Source organism: Anser cygnoides, chromosome 3, assembly GCF_040182565.1.
Source record: "Anser cygnoides isolate HZ-2024a breed goose chromosome 3, Taihu_goose_T2T_genome, whole genome shotgun sequence".
Lineage (NCBI taxonomy): Eukaryota > Metazoa > Chordata > Aves > Anseriformes > Anatidae > Anser > Anser cygnoides.
The window spans coordinates 50,263,836-50,290,045 of NC_089875.1; the positions used below are offsets into that span (position 1 = coordinate 50,263,836).

General features: G+C 46.8%; 1 protein-coding gene across 1 annotated transcript; it reads left to right on the forward strand.

Annotated features, from left to right (window-relative positions):
• Positions 1–12,672: 12,672 nt before the first annotated feature.
• Positions 12,673–25,775, forward strand: LOC106039504 (solute carrier family 22 member 2). Its single transcript, XM_013186753.3, has 11 exons — positions 12,673–13,136; positions 14,451–14,554; positions 18,592–18,746; positions 19,618–19,786; positions 20,560–20,674; positions 21,235–21,341; positions 21,508–21,722; positions 23,319–23,427; positions 23,962–24,074; positions 24,610–24,709; positions 25,417–25,775. Exons 1-11 carry the CDS (start codon positions 12,726–12,728, stop codon positions 25,481–25,483), a joined length of 1,665 nt encoding a protein of 554 aa, XP_013042207.3. The 5' UTR covers positions 12,673–12,725; the 3' UTR covers positions 25,484–25,775.
• The last annotated feature ends 435 nt before the right edge of the window (positions 25,776–26,210 follow it).

Here is a 26,210-nt window from a genome sequence, read left to right on the forward strand (position 1 = left end):
GTTCCAGTTTTAGTGCAACACCATGGATAATTGTTACCAGTACTTCAGAGAAACAATTAAAAACCTCAATGTTCTTCTTTTGGACAACATAAGCAGTGAGGCAGTGACATCAATCAATTTGCAGACACCACCCGAGATTATAGCATCATTTCCATGATAAAATTACACAGAAAAGCACGACCTAAGTTTAGATGTCCTACGGACATATGCCTCTTGCTAAGTAAAAGAAGGCCTGGGAGCAAGACTCTGCAGTTGTCTACTACCCTTCATGTTATGTGACTGCTTGATGCTGCTTCATTTTGCACCAAATTTTTGTCTCGCAGACAAGTTTGCTACAGGCTAGACAGTCCTAAGCAGCAGGGGTGAAAACCAGTCCGTGTCACTTCATCCTAGGGCCAGGAGACTGCCTACACCAGTCTTTCTTCAGCCCTCCATGCCAGGAGAAGGGGCTGCCTTTCTACTGGACCACAACCCTGCATTTCGGGATTGTCTGAGCCTCCTCTCCCTGGTGACCCCACAGCAGAGACCACCGCAACAAACCGGGCAGTAGTAGCTCAAGGTATGTTGAGAAGATCTTACTGGCAAAGCTTGGTTCAAAGCAGAAGATGGCAGGGCCATTTTTTGTTCTTGTCCACTCGGTTCACCTCCAGCTCTGAGAACTAGCTGCATCCCATGGGTCTGGCTGTTCTGTACAGAAAGCATTCTTATTCCGTGCTGAAGTGCAAAACTTCCATCTTCTTATTTTATCTCCCCTTTCTTTCCCTTCAAGATTTCCTTTTTCTTTCCAAGAGGTGCAAATCTATTCAGTGGAGTATGTCCTTTCCCAGGCCTCCAGGATCAACTTAGCTATCTTCAGACTAACTGTGAGACATGGGAAAAGTCAGTTCCAAACAACGGGGTTTCCACCTTTTGGCAATCCATGAAAGCAGCACACAACGCACTATACTCCCCTCCCTCACTATTTCCATGGCCTTTAGTCTATTTTTACCATCTTGGTTCCAAGAACAAATATAAATAAATGTAGTTCTAGGAACTGTAGAGTACAACAACCAGGGGGATCTGTACTCATCACTAGGACAGCAGCTGAAACAGCAGAGAAAAATGGGGACACTGGGAGAAAAGGGAAAGCCCAAACAAGAAAGAAAAAAACAAAGCGTAAAGGGAAAAGCAAAACAGAAGCGATGAGGAACACACAGGAGGGGGGGAAGAGAGAGAGAAAGCAGCAGTGACCACAACTGAGACAGCCTGTATTTCTGTCACTTTGAGCACATATGGACCGAAATTACAGCAGGGGAGGAAGCCATCCTCTACCCCCCAGCCAGCACTCACTCCTACACCCGTAGATTTTCCTCTTGCCACCCTGGTGCAGAGGGTGGGAGGTCAAGGGATTTAGGTACCAAAACTCTAGGGGATCTCATCCCTGCTGCTGGCAGTGGCAAGGGCTCCCTCCCTGCTGCACAAGGCATGCCAGAGCGGCTGCACGCTGTTCCTCTTCGCCTGCCGGAGAAGATCAGGCGCTGGGCACCCAGGTGCCCATGGATAGGGTGAACCTATATCCCACTGGCTTTAATCCTACTTCTGTGAGGGAACAAAAAGCGTCACAGCTTCTCCGTGACCAGCGGAAGGAAGGACAGCCAGAGGAAAAGGGATTCCTGCACACGCATTTTTACAGTCAGTAAGTGGCTTCCCTTGTCCTTTTCCACTTCACCCGGTCGCTCTGGAGATACGCAGAGAGGCTGCGCTACCTTCCTGTCCAGATAAATATGCCACGATCCCACAGGACATTTGTCAGGACCCTTGACAATGACTTTGAATAACCGAGCATTTCAGTCACAAGACAGCCCGAGTTTAACAAAGGCTATTTTACACAATGGAATGTACAAGGGCTTCTCCAGAGATGGGTGTAAAGTCCTGCTTAAAAAAAAAAAAAGTATCCTCCTGTTATCAGACAGCTGTCAATCACAAGCTTTTCTTCTCTCTCAGCTACCCCTGCCTCATCTCCTGCCTAGAAAGATGGGGAAATTACATCGTTTTTGCTTTTTTTTTTTTACTGTTGCACACCCCTCCCCTCTGATTCTGTTTCCATCCAGTTTGGAAGCAAGTATTTCTCAATACTAAGAAAAAGGCTGTGCGTGAAAGTTTCCAGCCCAGTTTTGTGACAATAAAGGTTAGATATTTACATTACATCAAGGATGATGTCAGTGTAATTTGGATTTCCAGGGCTGCCACTCAATAGCTGCCTGCTTCTCTAGCTGTTTGTGAAGTGTGACTTCACACACACACGAAAAGCACAAAAACCCTTGCAAAGTTTCTAGCATTAGTATTTTTAATATAGTTCTGTACCATTTCTCAGTTTGCAGTTTTATCAAAAATTGCCAATGAGCCTTTTTTTTGGTGATCTTTCTATTGCATAATCTCTCTTTCCGAGAACACTTAGGATCTTTGAAAACCACTCAGCTGGTGAGTGTAACGAGAAAGCTGACAGTCGTACATTTCAGGGAAGGTAATAGAGTACTTCCCTAGAGATCACCACTGATCATCTTATGGACAGCTTTATGTAGAAGAAGCATGACCCAGTATAGAGAGTAACTGAGCTTCAAAATACCCAACGAGCCTGAATATCTAGCTGATCAAAATCAACACAGGAGAATTAATATACATCTCATACTTATGAAAACTAACAAACCAAACAAAACAAAACAAAAGGCGAAAACAAACACAGCAAAAACAAACAAAACAAACAAAACCTCAGTCTTTGTTTCTGCCTTTTTTGAGATATCTTTTATTTTTTTTTTTTTAAAAGCCACCACTGAGAAAGACCCAAGATACAGCCCTGCAGAAAATACAAAAGGCTGCCTGAGCAGGGTAAGTTCAGAGCAGCAGCAGGGACTCAACGCGCTCCATCAGCAAAAGTTGGAATCATCCTGGAAGGATAGATGGGAACAAGTAATTCTTCAACACCTTCCTCTAATCTCCATGTAGTTGTTTTTGGAAGCTCTTAGTGGTAACAATCTATTTATAGTTGACTTTGTTTTTGTAGTTTATCTCTCCTGTAACACAGTGTCCTTTGTCCTAACTGCACAATACTAACCAGAAAGAATTCTTTACAGCTGGGTTCTCACCCCTTGCTTGATGAGCATGCTTTATTAATAGGAAGAGGGACCAAGCCACTTCCATCAGGCTGTTTAGCTGGGCATACACCCTCACTGTTAATGATCCAGCACCTCGTGTGCTACTCAAAATGGGCATCTTTAGATGTGTGGACCTACCACAGCGTATTCCAATTACTCTGTACTTTCTGTTGTTTTAATACTTATTTGCTTTTAAATGTCAGTATATTCATTACACATGATTTATTTTATTTTCCTTTCCCTAGTAAATGTTTCTGAGCATACTGAAGAAAAAATACAAAGATGTAAATGAATGGTGTGGAGACCCAAAGCAAGGCTGATTCAACAAACATTAAAAATCAAGGCGGAAAAGGAACTTTTTACATTGGTCTGAGGTCCTGAAAAACTGAGCAAGCAGATGAGCTGAAACAAAGGGCAGTTCAAGCTGAGTATTTCTGAAAAGCTGCAGCATTCCCATCCATTTTCCTATGAAAAAGTCCTGCAGTGACAGGATGGAAAATCTAACACCTACAACTTTGGAAGATGGACCAGACAAAATAATGCAGATGGCAGATGCTGGGGCTACCAAATGGTGAAGGGACACCAACAGCCATGGGCAAGGGTTGGGACCACAGCTCCAGCCCAGCTCCACGCTGGCCAGTTGCAGTGGAATAGGGAAGCAGGGAAGGACCCCTGCGAGGTGATGGAAACCCTGGGGCAGTGCCATCAGGGCACGTGGCCTTCCCTGGGGACAGGCCCACCCTGAGGCCTGGGGGGCAGCCAGTACTTCCAGTCCTGCCCATCTGCTCCTCTGCACTGAGATGAGGAGGCAGGGCTGGACCGCCTCGGCGAGCAAGCAGTTACTGGACTAACAGCCAGATCCTTCAAACTCAGATTTAGGAGCCTCGCCCAAACTTGAACTTTATTTAAATGCAATTTAGATGATTAGTTCATACAGCATTTTTAGCAAAATGATAGCTGAAGAAAAGCAGAAGGGGCTTAGTTCAGTTTTGTTTGATAAATGAAAACAACAGTGTTACCACATGATTTCCACATACACATCAGCACAGCTGCTGGCACCACCTGGATCGTGCCTGCGCCAGTTGAGCACAAGGGCTGTCAGTGCTCCTGCATGTGCTCCTCCTCATCGTCAGCAGGACAGCAGCAGCCTGAAGGAGTCGCTGACCCAGGGGGAAAACACTGAGGTGTGCACACCTTTGGCTGAGGCTTGGTGAGGTTCGGTGGCACCACACTGGTGGCTGTCGGTGGCAGCCGGTGGTGGCCAGGCCAGGCCCTGGCAAGGTGGCACAGGTGGCTCCCAGGGGCAGCCAGGGTGCTGGGAGAGAGGGGAGCTGCTGCTTCACAGGTGGCTCTCGCTCCCGGGGGGGTTGTCAGTGCTGAAAAACAGCACCTGTGACGGCTAATGCAGAAGTAATGGTATTACCACCTCAAATGTCCACAGGGAGATGGTTTTTCCCTGCACTCACTCAGCCCATATCACTGGCCACCCCCAGTGCCTGCTTGGGAAACTTAGCTCATTTCCATGGAGCTCATTTAGCTTTTTAGTCACCTATGGCCTTTCCAGACATTCTTCAGCTTCTCGCTTGCTATCCAACAGTTTTATTTAGCAGCTCTAGATGCATTTTTTTTAAGATTATTTTTTCATAGAGTTCACTGTGCCTGGAAACCCCAAGATAACCACAGCAAGGCAGAAGTTTAAACAAAGTTCTTGTGTGCTATCATCTGACTTAAAAGCGTTTCTCTGAACACTTGCCTCCTGCAGTTATCTAAGAGCACATACAACTGTTACAGTAAGTTCTTGATAAGATCAAAGTTTAGGAGCCTGCAATGTATTTTTTCCCTGCTTGGTAGCTGTCAGATTTGTTTTGAACCAGGTACAGCTCTGTGCTGAGGTTTGCATACCCAGCTGCATCTACCCTGCCCAAACTCACTGAAGAAGATGCTGTCTCCTACTTTGCCTGGTCCTTGATAGATGTATTTCTATCTGCTATTCCTCTTATGTCTGTAGAGTTCAAGAAAACAATGTTTCTCATGAACTTAAGCCACATATATCCCAGACAGCAGATGTGTCTGTTGAGTATTTATGCACTGCTGGGAGCAATGGCAGACCTGGAGGCTCTCATAAGTATGGTTGTAAGGCTCCTATCACTGGATAAAAATGATGCCAAACATTGAGCGGGCATGAGCTTGCTTAGCTGATAATGGTTCTCCCAGAAAGTATTGAAGAGACCTTCTGGCTGATGTCCCTCATGTTATGCCGTCATCCTGGGGCTGGCATTGAGACCCGTGTAAAAGCAGAAAGTTGGCACAGACCCTACATCATGTGCGCTAATTCAACAAAGGCATGCGTTTACCCAGAGGCAATTCAGGTCAGCACAGTGTGCTGTGTGACCTGGGAACCAGCGCTGGTGTTACCGGTGCGCTCAATTCTGCTGCAGGCCACAGTGGAGGCATACATGCCCTGAGATCGGGAAGAAAAGTTGAGATCGTGGCATCTGCTGCTGCCACCAAGGAACAGCTGTAGTTACATATCGACATCGCTGCAATGTAGCTATAGGCTGCCTCCCCACCCACCCACCCACCACTCGTCCCACACCCCATGAAGGATGTAGTAACACAGTCTTCATCACATATATCATTGTGAACAGTCAGTGACCTGGATGCCCCCCACAGCATGATTCACTGCCTTGGCCACCCACTGCCAGTCTTATGGACTCATGGAGATAACATTGAGTTCAGACTCCTAATTTCCTGGTACACTCACAGTCCACCTACTTTTGTGTTTAATCCCCATGGGAATAGCCCAATAATTGAGAAAGTCAATGGGAACCTCTTGTAACGGATGGATGGCTTGCCCAATAGGGCTGTCAGGGCACACATTTTACAAGGTCACTCAGTCCGAAATACCTTTTTGCAGAGCAGTTTGTGCTCTGTAAAACCGCCTGTGCTGCTGGTTTTACCACCTCCACCTGGGAAAGTCACCATGGGCCCAGAGGGAGGTGGTGTTCGGATGTCAGTGCCTGCTGGCCAGGGGCGGCTGTTTGTCCGCCACCAGCTCGGTAACACAAGATCCTCCCTGTGCACACACTGCTCCCATGCACTCGCAGTGACACACCGTTGTTGCCATACTTGAATCTGTGGCTCCTTTTGTGAACGCTTCCTGCACTTTGTCCTTGTTTTTATCTTTATTTGACTTGGAGGCCAAGCTTCCGCAGTCACTCAGCTAATGTGCTTGATTCGGCACCTCAGGTCCAGGCCCCCAAGAGGCTGCTCCATTGGGAGCTCCCCTGCCTTCAGCTGCCCAGGTCCTCCTAGCCTGAGAGCAGACCCACTCCAGCCCCGGAGTGGCCCTGCTGTGGATTTACGGTTCACTTGTACAAAACCCCCCAAAATTGGTTGCGATTTCCTAAGCCCTATTCCAGACAGTATATTTCCCTTCAATGCTGCCTCGTAGCAAGTTTCCTTGCCCTTCAGCCTGGACAACCCCGAGTTCTCTGACCAGCGTCTTCAGCCTAGCAAAGTCTCACTGCAGTTACAGGAGTCTGGGGATAAAGTGAGGAAGGGCTGTCTGCATTCGTGATGGATCCAGCCCCGTGACTGTTGTCCCTTCTGGAGTTAAGTTACCGGCCATCATTCCTTGGCAGCTTTCTTTATTCTTGCAGACCCAGTGGGATTGCACTTACCTTATCTCATTAGTAGTTGCAGCTGGCCCTGTGTCGTCGGTGTGTTTTATTATCTCCCAGAAGTGCAGATGGATGTCCAAATGTTCGTGAAGCCAAACTACGGGATATCAAACCCCAAAAACTTACAACACAAGCTAAGATATGTAAATAAAATTAAAGAGCGGGAGCTCTCAGTGTCTCAAGAAGAGAAGAAGGTCCAGAAGAGCACCTACCATGAGAGGCAGGGTTAGATAGCCCCTTCTACAGGGGCAGCAACTCACTTGCACCCATACCGTGCTAGAGGCAGCAGACCAGAGTCGAGCACTGAACCTCACCTATAAATGTGCCTTTTCTCAGCTCCAAAAAGGCGGGTTTTACAAGCAGTTTGAACAGAAGCAATAGCTTCATCTGCTACTTTGCAGAAAGCCCTTTTACGGGGACAAATACCAGGGCTAATAGCATCTGTGTTTGTAAACAAACACTGGCAAGCTACATCACAGCTGTGTGCATCTGATATTTACTTCCCCAATCATTCAAACTAGCAGAATGTATTTGAACTGCTTTTGCATCCACAAAAAAAAAAAAAAAAAAAAGTCTGGAGAAAAAAAAAAAGCTGGAAAGTCTTTCAATACAGTCTTTCAGCCACCTTAGCAGCTGCTCTGTGATATGCCAGGAGCAGGGCTGTCAGAAATTCAGAAATTCAGAATATCAGGTCTCATAGTGCTATACCACTTTTTTCTCTGTTAGGGCCCGAGACAGCCCAGCACTCCTGTATACTGCTGCCTTGAAGATCCCAAGGGATTTCAGCTGGATGCTCAGGACAAGGGCTGCAGGAGTAGCCAGTGATTGAGGCAGGGCAGAGAGGTGAGTTAGGGTCTCTAAAGAGGACCAATTGGTCTTGGAGGACAACAGTGCAGACAGCCCATGCTCCAGGCATGTGTAGAAATTGTGTGACTAGATAGGCAGGTAGTTGTGAGAAGAAAAAAAAAAAACAATCACCATCTAAAGAACAACCATGTGTTTTTCCTCCAGTGCCAAGCACTCCCTCCAGACTCCGTACCAGTAGTTGCAGCACTGTCTGGGCTCCTTTGCTCCCCTCAGTAACCCGTTATCACTGCCCCACTTGATAAGAGCGGCTACACACACCCCAAGCACATTGCAGGGTGACCTTGCCATCTCCTTGGTGACTCAGGGCAAAGCAACAGGACCCCATGGCATGGGTTCGCAATGCCCTAGGGCTGCTTCCCTCTCCACAGGCAGCACAAGCATCCCTCCACCCAGCCACGGGTGGCCCGTGCACCCTAGTGCTGGTGGCAGAGTACCTCAGGAGCGCTCCCGGCCCTGGTAAAAGCCATGCCCCTGCAGAAGTGCTATGTGCAGAGAGCAAACTCCAGCAACGCATCATGTTCCATGCTGCAGCAGACGCCAAAGAGTGAGTACTGGGCGCTGAGTTGTCTTTGTCACTGGCAGAGCTACTCCCAGGTTGCACAATACTAGGTGGTAATTAGTGTTCAATGAGGAAATGAGCTCAAACTGTGACTTTTGGATCTAAAGGCAAATAATCCAAAGCTAGAGGAGTTTGCCAGATATAGTGTGATTATCATCTAAGAAAAATATGTTATTAGTACGTGAGCCAACTGTAAGGTACACTTTGTTTCTCTAAGTTATAAACTACGTTCTCATGGTGCAAATAAATACCAAGTACAAACACGTGTTGCTTCTAATAACTTACGCAGCCTAAAACAAAGTGTGTAGGCTCCCTCTATAGCCAGCTCCTAGCTTTTAGATATGTAGCTCCCACTGCTGGGTCTGAAAAGTCGAGATCCCATCATGCCAGGCACTGGTGGACTACAGACTTCAGGGCAGCCCAAACTTGCTTAACCATTTTTGACATGCATCTTTCTCCCAGCAGGAGTCAGACCAGAGCAGGTGCTGCCTGGATGCCCACAGTCAGCGTAACAGTGCAGCCCCACCGTGAGCTCAGCACTTCATGCCCTGGTTCGTTTGCCAGACATGCCTGCATGTGTCAGCACCTCATCTGGGTTAAATTCATGCTGCTTGGTGCTCCAACTGCTAGTGACAGCTCTGGGTGCTGACCTCTGCTGTCAGCCACCACTGAGCCTCCTGCCAGACACCTGGATATACGTATCTGGAGATACCTGGAGCATCCTGGGCAACAGGCATGGACAACTAGCTCAGACCAGATGCTCAGCATTTGCATGGCTGAAGTTAGCTGAGGTGAAGCCCTGCTGAAAGCTGAAGCTATCTCACCACAAGGAGGACATCCTGCTTCTCCCCTCCTGGTCCCAGCTTCCCTCTCCCTGCAGCTGCCAGCCATGCAGTCCTGACCCTTCCCTTGCACTGACTCTGCACCTCCTCAGCCCTTTGCTGAGCCCCTGTGACCAAATACTGTAGGGCAAAACTGCAAGGACAGCTACAAGGATCAGTCTTGGCCTAGTTTGCGAGTTGGCTCCACTCATGGAGCACAGGGCCAGCGAGTGCCAGAACTGGGCATGGACAGGGGATGGGGAGTGATGGGGACCTTCACACCAACAGCTCGGACTGGCTCTCCCTGCCTCACGTACCTGCACCCAAGTGCTCAGGCCATGAACCCCAGCGGGAGTACAGCTCGCCACTTGTTTGGAGGCTTGCAGTGACTCCACAGCTTTCCTGTGAACATGGTATTTCCTCCTTGGGTCCATGGCAGCCTGTGATTCTGGCACGCAGCACCATGCCTATAGCTCACTGTTAAATGCTTACGTCCTTGCTATACTCACAGGAAAGAGAGTTGCGATAAGGCCTACACATACAGCAAAATGCACACCAAAATCGTTACTACCTGATGTGAATGAAAGAGTGACTCACGAGAAGGAATTCAGCACAGCAATATTACTCATGCAAGAAGACTTTCAGGAGAACACCTTAGGAGGCACCTCAGTGGAAACCTCTAGCTCACCTCTAGTAAATCATTTTAGCCTCAAAGACCTGAAAACTAAGCTCTCAGAAGAGCTAGCCTGTTATATCTCTCTGCCTCAGTTTCTTGGCCTTCAGGACTAAGAAGATGCTTTCAGATCTTTGAAAGTCATGGCTATTGTTTGGTAGCAAAGTGTTATTTATATATCCTGTAATTATCAGTATGCATTATTATTATGGATGAATTAGACTTGCCTTGCATTTGCATCCATAATATTTTAGAGCAGAATTTTAGCCTTTGCTTCATTCCCATTTCACCCAGCCCTGCGAGCATACTGCTAAAGCTCAGGAAGGTCAGAGTACAGGAACACTTAACACATCTTTTGGAAGGCTGATTGTAAAGCAGGCATGGTAATGTTTCACTGCCGTAAACTGAAGAGATTACTGATTATACACAGTAAAGCTGTCACAGCTGATGGTTTGTTTCATGGACCTGCCACTGCAGGGCAACGTGGTTCTTCCACTGGAGACTCAGATAGCCTTTGCTAGCAGAGCAGCTCGGGCTTTGTTCACCCTGCTCCTCTGGCTGCCGTTACACGTTGTGCATCGATTGATGTTGTGCTGCACCCGCGCTAATAAATAAAATGGGCAGGGCCATTTTTTCTTGCTGGAGGTGTGTGGCACGGTGTGGCTTACATCTGTATTGCACCATCCCCAGCCAGAGTGATCTCTTCTCTTCTGCCCACCTGCGACAGCCTGCAGCCAGTGCCACTGCTCCAAACACACCTGAGTGTCGTGAGGACTGTGCCAATGGCAATCAGGCAAAGCAGTCATGGAGACTGGTAAAGATTAGGAAGTGTGGATGTGGGACAATGCTAGAGCCCGTATACAGTCCCATTTAAGTTCTTGGTGTACAGATGTCACCCTGGCGAGCTATCACGCTGCCACTGTTTGCATGCACTCGTCTCCAGCAGCAGAATTGCATGCTTGCTTGCTCCCTGCTCCAATCCCCTCAAAACTGAAAAAGTCTGTCTGCAAAACACCTTAAATTGATCAGACAGACAGACTCGGGTATGCTCAGGCGACGAGAGTGACATGCCATTATGTTGGTGGGATGTACCACTGAGGGTTTACTGAGGGAAAGTGCCGTAGCCAGGGCATGCCCTGCTCCATCCCCTCAGCCCTTGTCCCACCAGCACAGATGCTGACGGGCACACTGAGCCCTGCTGAGCTGCTGACTGAACCCCCTGCAGACAGAGAAGTCCAGAAGGATGGAGCCCACCAGGCTGAGCTGTGCCCTTGGCTGGGTAGCAAAGCTGAACCAAACAGCTATTCTTCACAGAAACTGCTTTCCAAAGTGGTCACTGAGGAACCAGCACGTGAGGAAGGGTTAACGCAATGTTAGTTAGGGAAAACTACTCAGTTCCCCTAAGACTGGTGTCACTGTACACAGGAGAGAGTCTTGCTATGATATTCAAGGGCAGCTCAGATATCAGTAACAAAATCTTCTGGATGCCATGAAATATCTGCAGCTACTCAGTAGCTTACTGGCAATACAAGAGAACGCCTAAGTGTCGCTGGACGTTTTCCAAGAGAAGGAACATCAACGTATCTTAAAAGTGGAGACACAACCTTCTGCCAGCAGAATTGGCATTGGACCCAGTAATTGTATCAGTCTTCCTCCACTGTGAAACTACACCAGGCAGAATCAGGAAAGGGAGTAAAGTGCACATCCAGGATGCTTTATGCACTTGTTGCTGTAATTAATTGAGTTTTGGCTGACCCAAATTTCAGCTGAGAATGAACACACCAGATACATGCACTGCTGAGTCGTGTGTGTGCAGGTGGGAGTAAGGCTTGAAGGACACTTGTGCAGTGAGGTCCTGTCACTGACCTGGAGCATTCGCAAAGGGACTAGCCTGTTCCCTGCTTCTGATGTAAAACAGACTTGAACAGAGATAGGTGAACAGTTTAGTCGTAAATGGTCAAAGGTCTGCTCCTTTCTTAACGGTAAAAGATGTTTATTGCAAAGCAGCAGTCCCTTTTGTGATTCATGACAGTTCCTAGGTATGACTGCCATTGCAATTCAGCAGGGCTTGTTATTAATAGCCCTTTAAAATATCACATTACTTATCACCTCTGTTTTCCTCCAAAGTTCGTTTCGTTTTGTGCCTCATAAATCTCAGGGAGGTCACTGAGTGTCCTTGGGAGAGACACTAACTCTGTGACACCCACCTGCCCAGGGATTCCCTTCAGAAGCACTGAGCAAGCTGCAAAGTTTTTTCATTTTGGCTGGAAAAGAGCGACAATAAAAACTGTCTTCAGAACATTTGCAGGAAGAAATATTCTTTAAAAGGCCAAAGCCTTTGTCCACAGATGTTTTTGTCCAAATCCACACCTCTGATGCTCAGCTGCACTGCACTGAATCTTTTCCAGTTCTCCATCACTTCTTATATTACTTGACACAAGCTAATTTCTACAGCGGAAGCAAATGGGGAAAAACATGAAAGGACCTTATGTAACTGCAGCTATGGGAACACAAGAGAAATCATCCCACACAGCAAAACAGACTGAAGATGCCTCCATTCCTTAGGCGCACGTTCAGGTCCTTCAGTTGCTCATATACAGAGGAGAGAATGACATTGCTTTAGAAATATTTATGGTCTCTGTTAAGTGGAAAACACTGGACAAAGGAATCATTGCCTGCCCCATACTGTGCACTGACAGACTGTCAATGACTTGAAATGGTCATAAGGTAGGACACCAACTCTTGTATTTCAAGCCTGCCACATACAAAATAAAGCAACAAAAGAAGGCCAAAACATGAGAACCAAAGTTTGTTTAGAAGGGGCATTTGAGAGACAAAGGTTGCAATGCATGGCTTGACGATTGACTATTTTCTTTAATTATTGGTTCGTGGGTTTTGAACAAACACTTCAGCTGTGATTTAAGCTCACAGCAAAGGCAAAAGCAGTGAAAAGCCGCAGTTAGATATTTTAATGAGCTGCAACAGAGGAAGATGCCAACCCTGGATGACATTTTAGAGGAGATCGGCGAATTTGGCAGGTTCCAAAAGCAAACCTTTTTCGTCCTATGTTTGCTCTCTGCCGCCTTCACTCCCATTTACGTGGGTGTCGTCTTCTTCGGGTTCACCCCCGAGCACCGCTGCTTCAGCCCCGGCGTGGCGGAGCTGAGCCGGCGCTGCGGCTGGAGCCTGGCGGAGCAGCTGAACCACACCGTGCCCGAGTGGGGCGGCCACGGGGCCGCTTTCGGCAGCCGCTGCAGGAGGTACGACGTGGACTGGAACGCGACGGGCCTCAGCTGCACCGACCCCCTGGGCAGCCTCGCGGGCAACCGGAGCTCCGTCCCCCTCAGCCCCTGCCAGGACGGGTGGCTCTACGACTACCCAGGGACCTCGCTTGTCACCGAGGTAAGGCACGGTTCATCCGACACGATCGCTCTTGGTTAACACCAGGTTAGAAAGAGGAGGTGAAATAAGGTTTCCAGGCTGAATTCTGGTTACTCGTGATTTAGTATTTCCATACATCGTAAAAATAGAGTTTTACTTTTTTCCCACCAAACAGTGCAGATTGCTTCTGCAGGTTCAGCAGTGCGCAGCAGCTGTGAACTTTGCTTTTCCAGAGCATCCTACATGCAGAGCCTTGTTTTAAAAACAGGTGATTGTCCTGGAGGCTGCAATGTCTGAGTTCCTCCTCCTTGGAGGAATCCCTGAGGTTAAAAAAAAAAAAAGCAGCATCATTCCCGTCTCCCAAAAGAAAACACTGCTGCAGAGAAGTTAACCTCAGTGTGCCTTCCCCCCCCTTGGGTGTGGGTTGACAGCCTGCCAGTTGTAAATCAGAAGGAGGTTACAGAGTTCCCTTTCACCGCAGTGAGTCGGTCAAAGCCTGGGCTTTTTGCCGGTGCCAGTGAGGAGCGGGACAGCCATTTCTCAGCTCGCCCCTGCCAGAGCTCACGGCAGCGTGCTTCAAGGTGCTGCAAAGCCACAAAAGAAAGACTCCAGCTGGCAGATCTCAGCTACGCTGGGACCTCTTCGCCTGTCACACACAAGCCTGGATGAAGGCTCCAACAAGGAGCTCGGGGATTTACTAAAGACTCCTCTTTGACCTTTATGAAATTTACATCTGGCCAACTGCCTGGCTTCTCCCAGCTGCTGCAACTCATTCAGTTTGGCCAAGGCTGGGAAAACATCTCCTCACCCACGAGCAGTGTCATCTGAGGGCAGAGCAGAGCCACAGATGGAGATCTCCTCTGCCTATAGTCCCTGTACACACAGACCTCCGCTGGTACGGCGGCGGCCCCACCACCTTGTGCCCTATGCTGCTTTCACACAGTGAGATGATACACGATGAGGAGCAGGCTTTGACATCCATGAAGGAAATGGTGCTGCAAGTGTCCTCCAGATTTCAGGCAGATGTGGGGGAGGAGAGGGTGAGATTTTTCTGAGCTTTTTCATTTGTTTGTTCAAAGAGTCTCTGCCTTTCTCACTCCCTTTATGTGTCATTGCGTAATCATTTTCCAGGGTGTAACTTTTCTGCGGGGTCTGGGATAATCTGCACAAGCCTTTCAGATGTTTTTTATAAGAGATTAGCTTCTTTTTCAGATCCTTTTTTGTTGTTGTTTTTCTTTTCATTTTTTTCCCATTGGTTCCTTCCATTACCCATCCTTGACAAGCCATCGTTTGTGTTGAACATTCCCATTCTTCTAACTGTGCTTGCCCTTGCAGTTTAACCTGGTGTGTGAGGACTCCTGGAAGCTTGACCTCTTTCAGTCATGTGTAAACGCTGGATTTTTTATTGGCTCCATGGTCATCGGCTACATGGCAGACAGGTAGGTAGCGTGCAGGCAGGTGTAAGATGAACTGCTCCCTCTGGTTTTGTTTTCTCCATGTCACTGAACCACATGTATGATTCAAGGAGGAAATGAGTGCACGCAGAACTTGGTACAAAAGGCCCATGTGTCACGTACAACGGGGTAGATTGTGATTCCTAAGCCCTTGATTTCAAAGGCTGTTGTGATCCAGGAATTCATGGAAATGTCACGGCATTCACTCTCCCAGTGGTTTGTGTAGAATTTGCATACTTAGGAGTGAAGAGATTTTGTTTTCTTTTCCAGTGGCAAACTGCAATGGGAGCGCAGAGTTTGAAATGAAATTGTAACTCCTGCACCAAGATTTATTTACCCATCTTGTAATAATACTTTTTTTCACGTTAATTTTAACACTAACCAGCTGGCCATAAATCAGATTTAAAATAGGAGTGGTTTTGTCAATGCAGAAATAGAAATAGTTGTTCCTTCCTAAATTTTCTTTGATCCATCCCTTTCTCAGCTGGCTGCATACATAGCCGGGTCTAGATTTTATTATCCCTCACATTCTCTTTTCCGAGATAAATGTCATTGTGCCATATATCTGCCCACTTTTTTTTTTTTTTAGGTTACACTCAGAACAAATTTTATGGTTTGTCACTGACCTTCCTGTTCTTGTTCGACACTTTTTTTAGCAAAATAGTAAGAGAGACTGGAATTTGGAGAGGTGAAGGTAATGGGGGCTGAACAATGAGACAAAGGCTTCCTTCTCTAGCATTGCCAGTCCATCTTGGAGAAATATTTTTGTGTTTTCTTTTTTCTTGAATTCTCAGAATTTATGAGTGCTGATGTCTACAGCCTTTCCTGCCATGCTGAGCAGGCCCCAAAATCAACTTTGCTGAACAGATATTGCCACAGCTCCCTTCTTTTCACTTTCCTTCCTTCTCCAAGCAGAGAAGAAAACCCAACAGGAAGGTGCACCACTGTCACCCATAGCAATTCTGTAAAGTGTCACATATTAAGGTTGGGACTGTGTGTCTTGCTGGTTCCACATCACGTTTTGTTGTATGAAAACACATCTTTGGTTAGGCCGCGAGCACCATTTTTGTGGAAAAAGCTGCTACCCCCATGCTGTCCCCCGACATGGATGAACATGTTTACAAAGAAGCTCATCTATGCATAGGTTGGACAGACCACTTCCCAGTCTGCAGAAAACCATTATCTTACGGTCTGTGAACCAGAGCATGTTGAAAGCTTTATGCTTAAACATTTTTCATCAGAAGATCCTAATTTATCAAAGTAACTCTTTCTGGCCACCTCTTGTGTGCTGCTACCCCTGTGGCAGAAAGCTTTCTCAGGTGAAACATATCGTATGGTTGCAGAATTACCATAAAGACCCAATGTCCAGTCTTCAGGCCTGGGCTGGAGTCCGTTGTGTGATTTGACGGATAAAGGTTCACATTCTGAAGCTATTTTTTTTTGCTTTTCTTCACACATTTTGAAAAATCTTGTTTTCTTTTTGCACCAGAAACATTTGTAAAACTACAATCTTCTCTTCTCTGAAAACAAAGCTCTTGTTCTCTGTCCAGTTTTCGAGGCTTTCATACTTGAAAGTATTCCATCCGTTTTCCCAGAACTGATGCTTTGATAATAAGGCACAGCTTATGGGAGCAAAGGACAAGATATGTAGCAGCCATTCTTCCAGGAATGATAGGACATGAAATAGCAGTGAGCAGACCCTGTGGCCATCAGAGGAGCTACTCTTTAAATTCCCTTTCCAGGACAGAGATGGACTAAGCAATAACATTAACTAGCAAAGGCGTTTCTTGGCAGCGTATAGATATGTGAACCAACGGAAACCAGAAACCTCAATCCCACAGCAAATTATATCTGAAATGCTTTCTCTGTGTCAAAACACTGAAGAATCTTTTTACCATGTCTTATTATCAGGCAAAAGTATGAGAAGACATGAGTAGGATATCATTGATGTTAAGATAATGCAAGTGCTTGTTTTCATAGTGCTGAGGGGTTTTCTGCTGCTCTACTCATTGGCACTCTCTCCCAGTTCTCTGGGGTCCTAAATCACTACAAGCACCCAAGAGCTAAACAAAATCTCATACCCGTAGAGAGTTATGCTTAGGGCAAAAACAACCCCAGAAGATTCAATTTTAGTAGATGGAATGGGAAAAAGGCCCAACTTTTGTGTTTGAAATATCCATCCTCTCCTAATCAGAAATCAGGAGTGCATATGGAGTGCTGTTTTTCCTGTGCTTTAGACTGCTGCAACCTGATGTACTCAGGACAACTCCTGAGAACATTTTAGGTACTTCAAAAGGAGTTTTCATCAGCTCTTCTCAAGTCCGAACTATGCTTCTCCCAAAGGGATTAGACCTTTACATTTGCTTCATCAGTCTCTGGGCACACTTCCAGGCATGGGTGTCTTGGAAAAGGCACTCCTGTTTCCTGAGACAGCTGCCGAGGTCAGTGCTAAGATGCAGCGTTTGTACGTCTGTCATTCATTGCCAGGGTTCTGAGAAAAGGTCTTCTCAGGAGAGGGCTTCTCTCATGGTCTGATAAGGCTCTCTTGAGCCGGCCTTTAAGAGTCAAAAATGTCTGTGTGTCAGACTCATGAGAGAAGGAAAGTATGAGAGATTTGATCTGCCCATGTTATTGTGGAGAACTAAAGACATTTATTTTGGCTGGCATTTATTATCACACTATTTTTGTCAGTGGACATCGACAAATTTAATGTTTTTTATAAATCATACTTCTAACTGAATATTTGTCTCTGTCAGCTAGAGAACAAATGCCTTCCCAGTGCTCTAGTAAGCTTGTTTCTTTTGGAAACAATCTATTCCTGACTATCAGTGAGTCACTGTGATACAGGGAATGACAAATAACAGGGATGTACAAGACCCCCTTCAAGAAAAGCTCAGCATGTAGCAAAGGCTATTGAGAAAATACGTAAAGATAACAGTTATCTAACACTATACACATGAAAACTATTGCAGCTTTGAAAGATGGGCTGAAGAGCTACATCAGAGCATTTCTTAAACTCAATAACTAAGTCATTAACCAGAAGTAAGTAATGACCTGAAAAAAAAAAAAAAAAAAAAAAAAAGGATGGGAAAAGTTCCCTGAGCTTCCATCAAGACGAAAAATGCTGTAAAGGGAAGAGTATATCCAGACCACTACTCAAAAAAAGGCGGGCAGAAGGGGGACAGGGACCATTTCCAGCTCCTTCACACCATTTGTTTTTCCATCCAGCCCTGCCTGCGCGGTGGGTGAGCAGGGGAGCCTGGCCAAAGCAGGTTGCGCTTGCTTTCTGCCAAAGCACCACGTGGACTGCTGGCATTCATCACCAGCCTGTGCAAACTAGAAAACTACCAGAGCTCAGGAATAAAACAAAGCAAACTAAATCAAAGACGGTGGCTCCTACATGCTCCCCTTCCTCCCACTGAGACAGACGAGCATGGTCCTGTCATGAATTCTGATTTTTCCAGTGCTCAGACATGGCCCTGAAGCCCTCATGTGGTTGTCCGCCTTTTCAACCATATCTCTGAAGAGATACAGTACCTTTCTTTTCTACCTAGTCTTGCTTCTGGCCTGGGCCACTCCGCACACCACCAGTTAGATACCAGTGCTCAGACTGCTGTGGCAATGGCATTTCTAAGCAAGCACGGCGGCTTCTTGGGTGCCTTGCACCTGGGCTGTTCTCCACAGGTCTGTGCCCTGGGAGGGCCCACTGGGTGTGAAGGCAAGTGAGAGGAAAGGGACAGAGAAGTGCCTTGGGAAGGAGAGGTCAGCTCCTTAAAAATGTCACTGAGTAGATGAGAAAACAGTAAATTATTACTCAGGTCAGGACTTCAGGTGCTAATAAGCCTTCACTCTCCTTGTACCTGAGAAACCACCTTGAACAAAATCTGCCAGAAGAAAGCACCTGTTATTTCAACTGGTAATGAGCAATCCATGAGGAATGCCTCTACCATTCAGCTGGGGTTTTGTGCAGCCACGAGATGAGCCTTTCTTTCCTCTATTTTTTTTCTTCTTTCCTTCTGCAGGTTTGGCCGCAAGCTCTGCCTCCTGATCACAGTCCTCGTCAATTCGGTCTCAGGGGTTCTCATGGCCTTCGCACCCAGCTACACGTGGGCAGTGGTCTTCCGTCTGGTCCAGGGACTGGTCAGCAAGGGGGGCTGGCTGACCGGCTACGTCCTGAGTTAGTTACAGCACCTCACAAGTACACCCTCCGGCCACGACCCCCCGGTTTAGCAGCAGGACTCACCTCACCTTGGGCCCTCCATTTTTTAGGGATCTGTGCATAGCCAGAGCAGACAGGGACCGTGTGCTATTAACTGCCAAAAGCGGATGTCTATGAGCCAAGCTGTGTTTTGTTTTGTGAGATGTCTGTCTGAGGGTTTACAGGCCTGCACACTTTGTTATCGCGCCTACATCATATTCCTGGAAAGCTTACATCGGCTCGTACATATAAGCATAATAACTGGGAGGTGGCTATAGAAACTAGGGAGTGTTTGTACCTGAAGAGTCACGTGTCAAAATGGAGGACAAAGTCTAGATACAAGAACTGGAAATGCTGCAGAGATACCCACCACTTTTGCAGGAAAGGCAGCAGCAGCAGTGCTGTGAGAGACAACGTTCATGTTTCGCAGACGTTGTGCCAAAATGGCTTTTGCTGCAGCCCAGCAGGGTGACGCAGACTGCTTCTGTTCCCAGACAGTCCTCAGCCAGGAGGAGAAGGAGGGAGAAAGCTGTCTTTGCACGTGTTATGGGTGAGCCCTGACACCCCTGGAGGCAGAGACCAAGTCCCCAGCTGGATGGTGGAGACTTCATGGGCAGCCCCAGCTGTGGCCACCTCCAAAGCAGAGCAAATGACACCTCCTAGAAACTCAGAGCAGTGGCAAAGACCAAGCCACAGCCCATACCCCATCCTGCTGTGTTTTTCCATCCATACCCATACCCCCACACTGTGCTGCGGGGGCTCCACATCGTGCAGCCAGTGGCAGCTCCCTTCCCCCAGCTCCCCAGCCCCACATGTTTTCCCTGTGCTTCACGTAACATTATTTTTGCAGCTGCGGAATTTGTTGGCTTAAGCTTCCGGAGGACCGTGGGCGTTATCTACCAGCTGGCCTTCACCGTGGGGCTGCTCATCTTCACTGCTGTGGCTTACGTGCTCCAGCACTGGAGGTGGCTTCAGCTCGCTGTCACCCTGCCCAATTTCTTCTTCCTGCTCTACTATTGGTAAGTCCCCAGTGTTGCAGCTCCCAGCAACTCCAAGCCGAGCAGATAAAAGCCGGGGACTGCACCTGGAAGCTGAAGCTGCTTTGCAGAGGACTGTTGCCTTTGATAGGACTTCCAAGGCAACATCTGACCAGATCTGGCATGAGCCACCTGAGAGCACGGGACTACACACAGTAATGTGTCTGTGTTTGGAGGCCTTGCCACCCATCACAAAATAAGAAATCATTGGCTTTTGAAAAGTACTTCTAGGTACTGTGAAAAGTGGGATCTTTTAATCATTAATTAAATTTGCTTTGTTTTTAACACCATCTAGTTGATTATTTGTAAAAAAAAAAAAAAAAAAAGTGACAATTTTCCCTAGAAAGTTTCATAACCAGATTGGGGAATTTTTTTTAAGTTTATTTTTAACACGGAAGAGCTTAAGGATCAGTTTATCAGTTTTACAGATGTTCTTTTAGTACCTACAGACCGCGAGCCATTTCTAAAACATATCAACACAATCTACCTTAGAAGAATGTTTCCAAAATGTCATGAAGTTGTTTTAACATTGAAAAAATAACTAAAACAAAAAATCAGGCCAAGTCATCATCCAAGTGGAGCCCAAATCAGAACACAATCACTGACAGCCACAAATACCATTAAGTTCAATACCGCTCACAGGTATTCAGTATACTGTAGGACCCTAGCATGAGAAATTCAGTTCCATTTTCATTTTATGTCTAACAGAAAAATACGTTTTCCTGCCTTGTAGATGTCATGCTTGTGTGTTGCAGGTGTCTGTCTGAGTCCCCCAGGTGGCTGATAACTCAAAAGCAAAATGACAAAGCCATGGAAGTTATTAAGCGCATTGCCAAGGGAAATAAGAAGAAACTACCTCTCTCGTTCCAGGTGACTGCACTACATTTGCTGAAAGCAAATATGTATGCAAAGCTCAGGGCAGACAATGTTCTAAGCTTAAGATTGCTTAGGGCTTAGAGCAGGGAGCAGTTCAGTGACCAGAAGGACAACAGTTCCCTAAATAAAACAAGTTCTTCTCTTTGACTGCCAAGGACCCTAACAGAGCATGTTTGAGAGGAGAGGCTTGCAAAAGTAGCCAGCAGAGAAGGAACATTCTTTCTCTAATTAGTACCAATCAACACACTGTAAACTCTCCCAGTCTCATGACTGAACAGTCCAAGACATCCTCATTCATTGTTTTTTAAGTTGCTGCTTCATGCCATGCAACAGCCTCATACACGTGGCTGCACGGACATGAGGACTGTCTACATAAATATTCATGTTGCCTTTCCCTAAAACACTTTGGAGAAGTTATTTTCCCTTCAGTTTCATAACTGGCAAATCAATTCCCTCATTTTCCCATTAATCTAGAGGAAAATATCCTTGCAGAGCTCACCAGCCTCTCCCCTGCCCACTCTAATCTCGTATCCTTCTCTTGCTTGTGCTCTCAGCATCTCAAATCTGAGGACGACGATGGAGAAAAGCTGAAACCTTCATTTCTAGACCTGGTCAGGACACCTCAGATAAGAAAGCACACGTGCATCTTGATGTACAGTTGGTAAGGAAATGGTTTTGCAGCCCAGACGGAGGTGTTGTATTCAGTGCCTTGAATTGTCATCATTGATTTAAGCCTGTTTTGCTCCTGACCAGCTGCAAATCTGAGTTCTTTGCACAAACTCTCTCCCAAAGAGTTTGGCTTCAACTGCACCCTGTTCTCTGCCTAGGTTCACGAGCTCCGTCCTCTACCAGGGGCTCATCATGCACATGGGAATAGCCAGTGGGAACATCTACCTGGATTTCCTCTATTCTGCCCTTGTTGAGTTCCCAGCTGCCTTCATCCTCTTGCTGACAGTGGATCGTATTGGTCGTCGCTACCCATGGGCTGTGGCAAATGTGCTGACGGGTGGCGCCTGCCTTGTTACAGCTTTAGTCCCAGACAGTGAGTCACTCGGACCTCCTTGGTCAATGAGTTCTCTCCCTATCTCCTTATTATTGCTCTGGAAACAGAAAGCAATCTTTGTGAACCTAGACCATGTCAGTGTTGTGATCCAGTGAAGAGAAATACTGTAAAAGCTCATGTATGTCCCAGCACCACCATTTACACCAGCTAATGAGAGGCTTGAGAAATGGGGTGAACATTTCCAAAATGGCATCAAATCAGATAGCAAGTCTCCAGGTGCTAGACCTGAGGAATGCCATGCTAAGTCTATGATTTCTGTCTAGCTTAAAATTTCAATTTAAATGCACAGTTCTGGGTGTTCATCCCCAAATCCCTGTTTTCCATTTCTAAAAAGGAAAACTATAGGGGTGCACACACACTTAGACACCATCTGGGTACAGTAAGTGCTTTCTGCAGTGCTGCTGCCATCAGTGTAGGATGTTGAGCAACCACGGTGACAGGCACTTGGTGTGTATTCAGCTGGGCATTCTCTGCAAGGCCAGAGCCTCAAAGAAATGCGTCCCTCGATGGCTACTGAAAGAAACATCTTTCCTTTCTCTTTGTGGAGTATAATTAGGCTGAAACCACAGAAGTTGCAGTGCCAAACATCTATCAGTTCATGGAGGGACAAGGACAGAAACCACAAAGTGTTACGGAAAAATGTCATAGGCAAAAAAAAAAAGCAACGCATTCAGACAGTGGACACTTTAACAAGCAGCTGGGGACTGCAGAGGCACAGATGGGTCTGATGTGCTTTGCTGGGGTGGGAGCCCGCAGCTGCTGCCCACAGCTGCAGTCGATGCCAACCACATGCAGCAGCAGCCAGTGGCATGGCTCTAGAGGGGGTCTGAGGAAGGGGTTATCGGCAGCTATCAGCTGGTGAAATGCTGCCGAGGGCTGGGTGCATCCCTCAGCTGGGTAGATGAGGGAGAAACTCAGTGCTGCGTATATACTAGTTGCCAAAACCGCTGAAAACACAACCTAAGATCAAGTTGGGATCAAAGAACCCAAAGGGAACACAGCAGTGTCCCGGACTGACACCCAGTGCAGGGCTGGGATACTCATTTGTTGGCAACAGACGCCTGCATGTCCAGGTGTGAAAGCAATTACAGAGCACGCACCAGGAGAGAAAGGGGACAGCACAAGCTTGCCCCGTCTAAAAGCCATCAGAAGTCTCTGTGCAAAAGTACAGAGTATCTTGCAAATTAGCAGATTTCAGTGCTAATTTCAAAGATTTCAATGCTTCAATTAAAAAAAAAAAAAAGAAAAAGAAAAAGCAGCTGTGTTCTGTTTAGTTTTATTGCAAGCAGGAAATGGTGGCTTTGTATAAGCTTTTGGTTAATACACTGGACAAACCAAATTACTTTTTATCACCAACGTCTCCTCTCTTTGACAGTCTCAGATTTGTTTGAATCACAAGACAATAATGTTATAAGTTCTTTAATGAATGAAACAGAACACAGTCATGTGCTGTCTTCATGACATTTCATGCCAGTAAAATTACTCTTTTCTAAAATTAAATCTTTAATGCTGTTTTATGTTAAGAATAAAATGCAGTTTTATATTCCAACGTAAACGTGCATAATATCTTTCCAGCTCTTTATTGGCTTAAAATGACCGCAGCTTGCCTGGGAAGGATGGGAATTACCATGTGCTATGAAATGGTTTGCTTGGTAAACCCTGAGCTGTATCCCACTTTTCTCAGGTAAGTGCACCATCTTCTGTTAGGGGCTAAAAGCAGCAGGTGTTCCCATGTATCCACTTGAGACTACTGTAAAGACTTGGTAGAGTCACGATTTGGACCTCAACAATGCCTACTGTGGAAAAAGGACTTCTGGGAGCTTACGGATCAGCTTTACAGATGTCCTGTCAAATGGCAGAAGCATCATTTAAAACTAAAAGCTCACAAGCAAGCTGTTCCCATCAGCAAACACACCGTGGGGAGCTGCAGAAGAGATTCCTTGCGAGGAGGTAGGAGTAGATGATCTCAGAGGTCTTTTCCAACCTAACTGATTCTACGAGAAAACATAGGGCTGTTTTCCTGAGCCTGTGGTTGCCTGATGGGGTATGTAAGAAACCTTCCCAGACATCCTCCAGGCTCCTCTTTTAGTGCAGTTCGACGAACCTGTGGTCAAATGCTCATTAACATCTCCCCGTCATTATAGGGCAAAATGAGCCCTATACTGGGGGAGAGATGTTAATGAGCTTTTGCCCAAAGCCTTGCCTGCACCCTTTCCAGGAACCTGGGAGTGCTGGCCTGCTCGTCCATGTGCGACCTCGGTGGGATCATAACACCCTTCATCGTGTACAGATTTGCAGAGCTCTGGCATGAGCTGCCCCTGGTTGTCTTTGGTAAGAGCTACGAGACCTGTTGCTTTGCCACAGCCTAGATCAGTGAGTCTGAAGACCTATTTCCTTCCTGTAAAAAAAAGTGTTGAAAAAAAATGCTCACACACCTGTGTGTGTACAGATGCACATGGCAGGGTCTAAAACTAAACAGAAGACAAAATGGGACAGGGGGGCTGATAGCAACCTTTATTTCATGTCCGAATTAGCCAAAAGTAGGGATGGCAGCCAGCATCACCCCCATCCCACGCCAGCTGAACAAATGCAGCCAAAACCTGCTTCCTATGCGCAAACAAGGGAGAAGGGAGGCAGACTGCCTGTGGGCCTATGGGCCAGGGTGGCTCTCCACACCTCCATTGCCCCATCAGAGGTGACTGCAATTACTCTGAGAAATGAGCATCACATAGACAAACAGCCAAGTGTTATTACCACTTTGAGGAGCCCTTATTCAACCACTGGGGCAGCTGTGTCTCAGTTAGAATTAGTTAGCAACTTAGAAGTTGCATTGCCCTTGCAACTCTGGCTCTTGCTGTCTCTGCAGCTGTGATCGCTTTCATCGGTGGCGGCTTGGTTCTGCTCCTACCTGAGACCAAGGGAAAAGCTCTGCCTGAGACCCTTGAAGATGCCGAAAACATGCACAGGTACGACACGGAGCACAGGCCCCATGGGGCAGGGCAGCTCTCCTTCGCATCAGCAAGACCTGGGAAGGAAAACTGTCTTGTCACTATTCGTCACCAGGGTGCCTTGGTGCTTCACTGACAGTACAGAGAGACTTGGAGAGGGAAGGGAGCAAAGAGGATGGAGACAGACGGATGGAGAAAAATATGTGGGGCAGGAAAGGGACAAGCCAGAAAGGGAGCAGCTAAAAGTGGTTCCTCCAAGCTGGAAAAGGCCACAGAGATGCTAAATCCTAGGCAGAGCTCAGGAGCCCTGAGTTGGGGGCTCTATAGGACCTGGCCAGAAAGGAATGGCAATGTGGCACAGGGTAGGACAGGAAGAGGCTGTCTCTAAGATAAGTTAGTAAGTCCACACATACAGCTACACAACCAGACATTACTTCAGAAAGCACCTAGAATAACAGCTCTTCCAGTAGGAAATGCCAAAGTTACTAATGGACCCGTTGATATGATTTTCAGACAGCCATGCAGCTGCAGCAAGGCCAGAGAAGATCTCCAAATTACTTCTCTTTCTGCTCTCTTTGAAATAACCTGACCTCATCTGAAAAACTGCCTGTGATGAGATAACCATTACATTTAGTTTTCAGTGAATGTGAGCATATGGATTACTTAGTGGATCATGCTCTTTGCCACCCAGAGCTTCATCTGTCTTTCCCTTATTCCTTCTGCAGGCAAAAGAGACGAAAAGAAAATACGATTTATCTCCAAGTTCTGACTTCAAAAGCCACTCCCAAGTAAAAGGACCCGCTTTGCCCCAGACCTGCCTTTGCCCGGGCAGAGGGGCAGCAGAACAGCCCCCACCCAGCACTGAGGGAAGAGCTGAACAAACAGAGTCAGCTCTTTCCCGGCTTGCTCGTGCACTGCCAGCAGCCAGAGCTGCTCCCGAGCTACACATTAGCTTCCTGGATTTCTACTTCAGCCCCTCATGGACCATTCTTCCCTGAATTTCTCTACCTTCTGGGCACTTTCATGCTTCTGGTGTCCCTGGCCATCCGGCAGCAGTGACTCTTGCAACGTGGGCAGGACTATCATGAAGGAATTCTAATTTTTTTTTAATTATAGCAAACAAAACAAAAAAGCAGTCCTTTGGGCTGCTCACTTGCAGTTCATTTCTGTAGCAAGCAGTAGTGTATTTGTGCTCACAACCCCCCCACGCCCTATATCTGATTTTACATGAAAGCAAGCATGTAGACCGTAGCTGATTTACTGCCGTGCTCCCCCTACACTCCTGAAAACCTTGGTACTATTTGTCCAAGTCTCCTGATGCTCAGCAGATTCAGTTCCAGCCACCCCACAGCGAGCACCTCTGCAGAGCATGCTCGTGGAGCCCAGGGGCATTCAGAAGCATCTCTTCCTACCTACGTGATCCCTCCTCTTCTGGAGATCTAAGTACAAAAATTATAAATACTTATAAGTCCAGACTGGCTTTTAAGCTTTAGCATCACAGAACTTGACTGTTAGATAA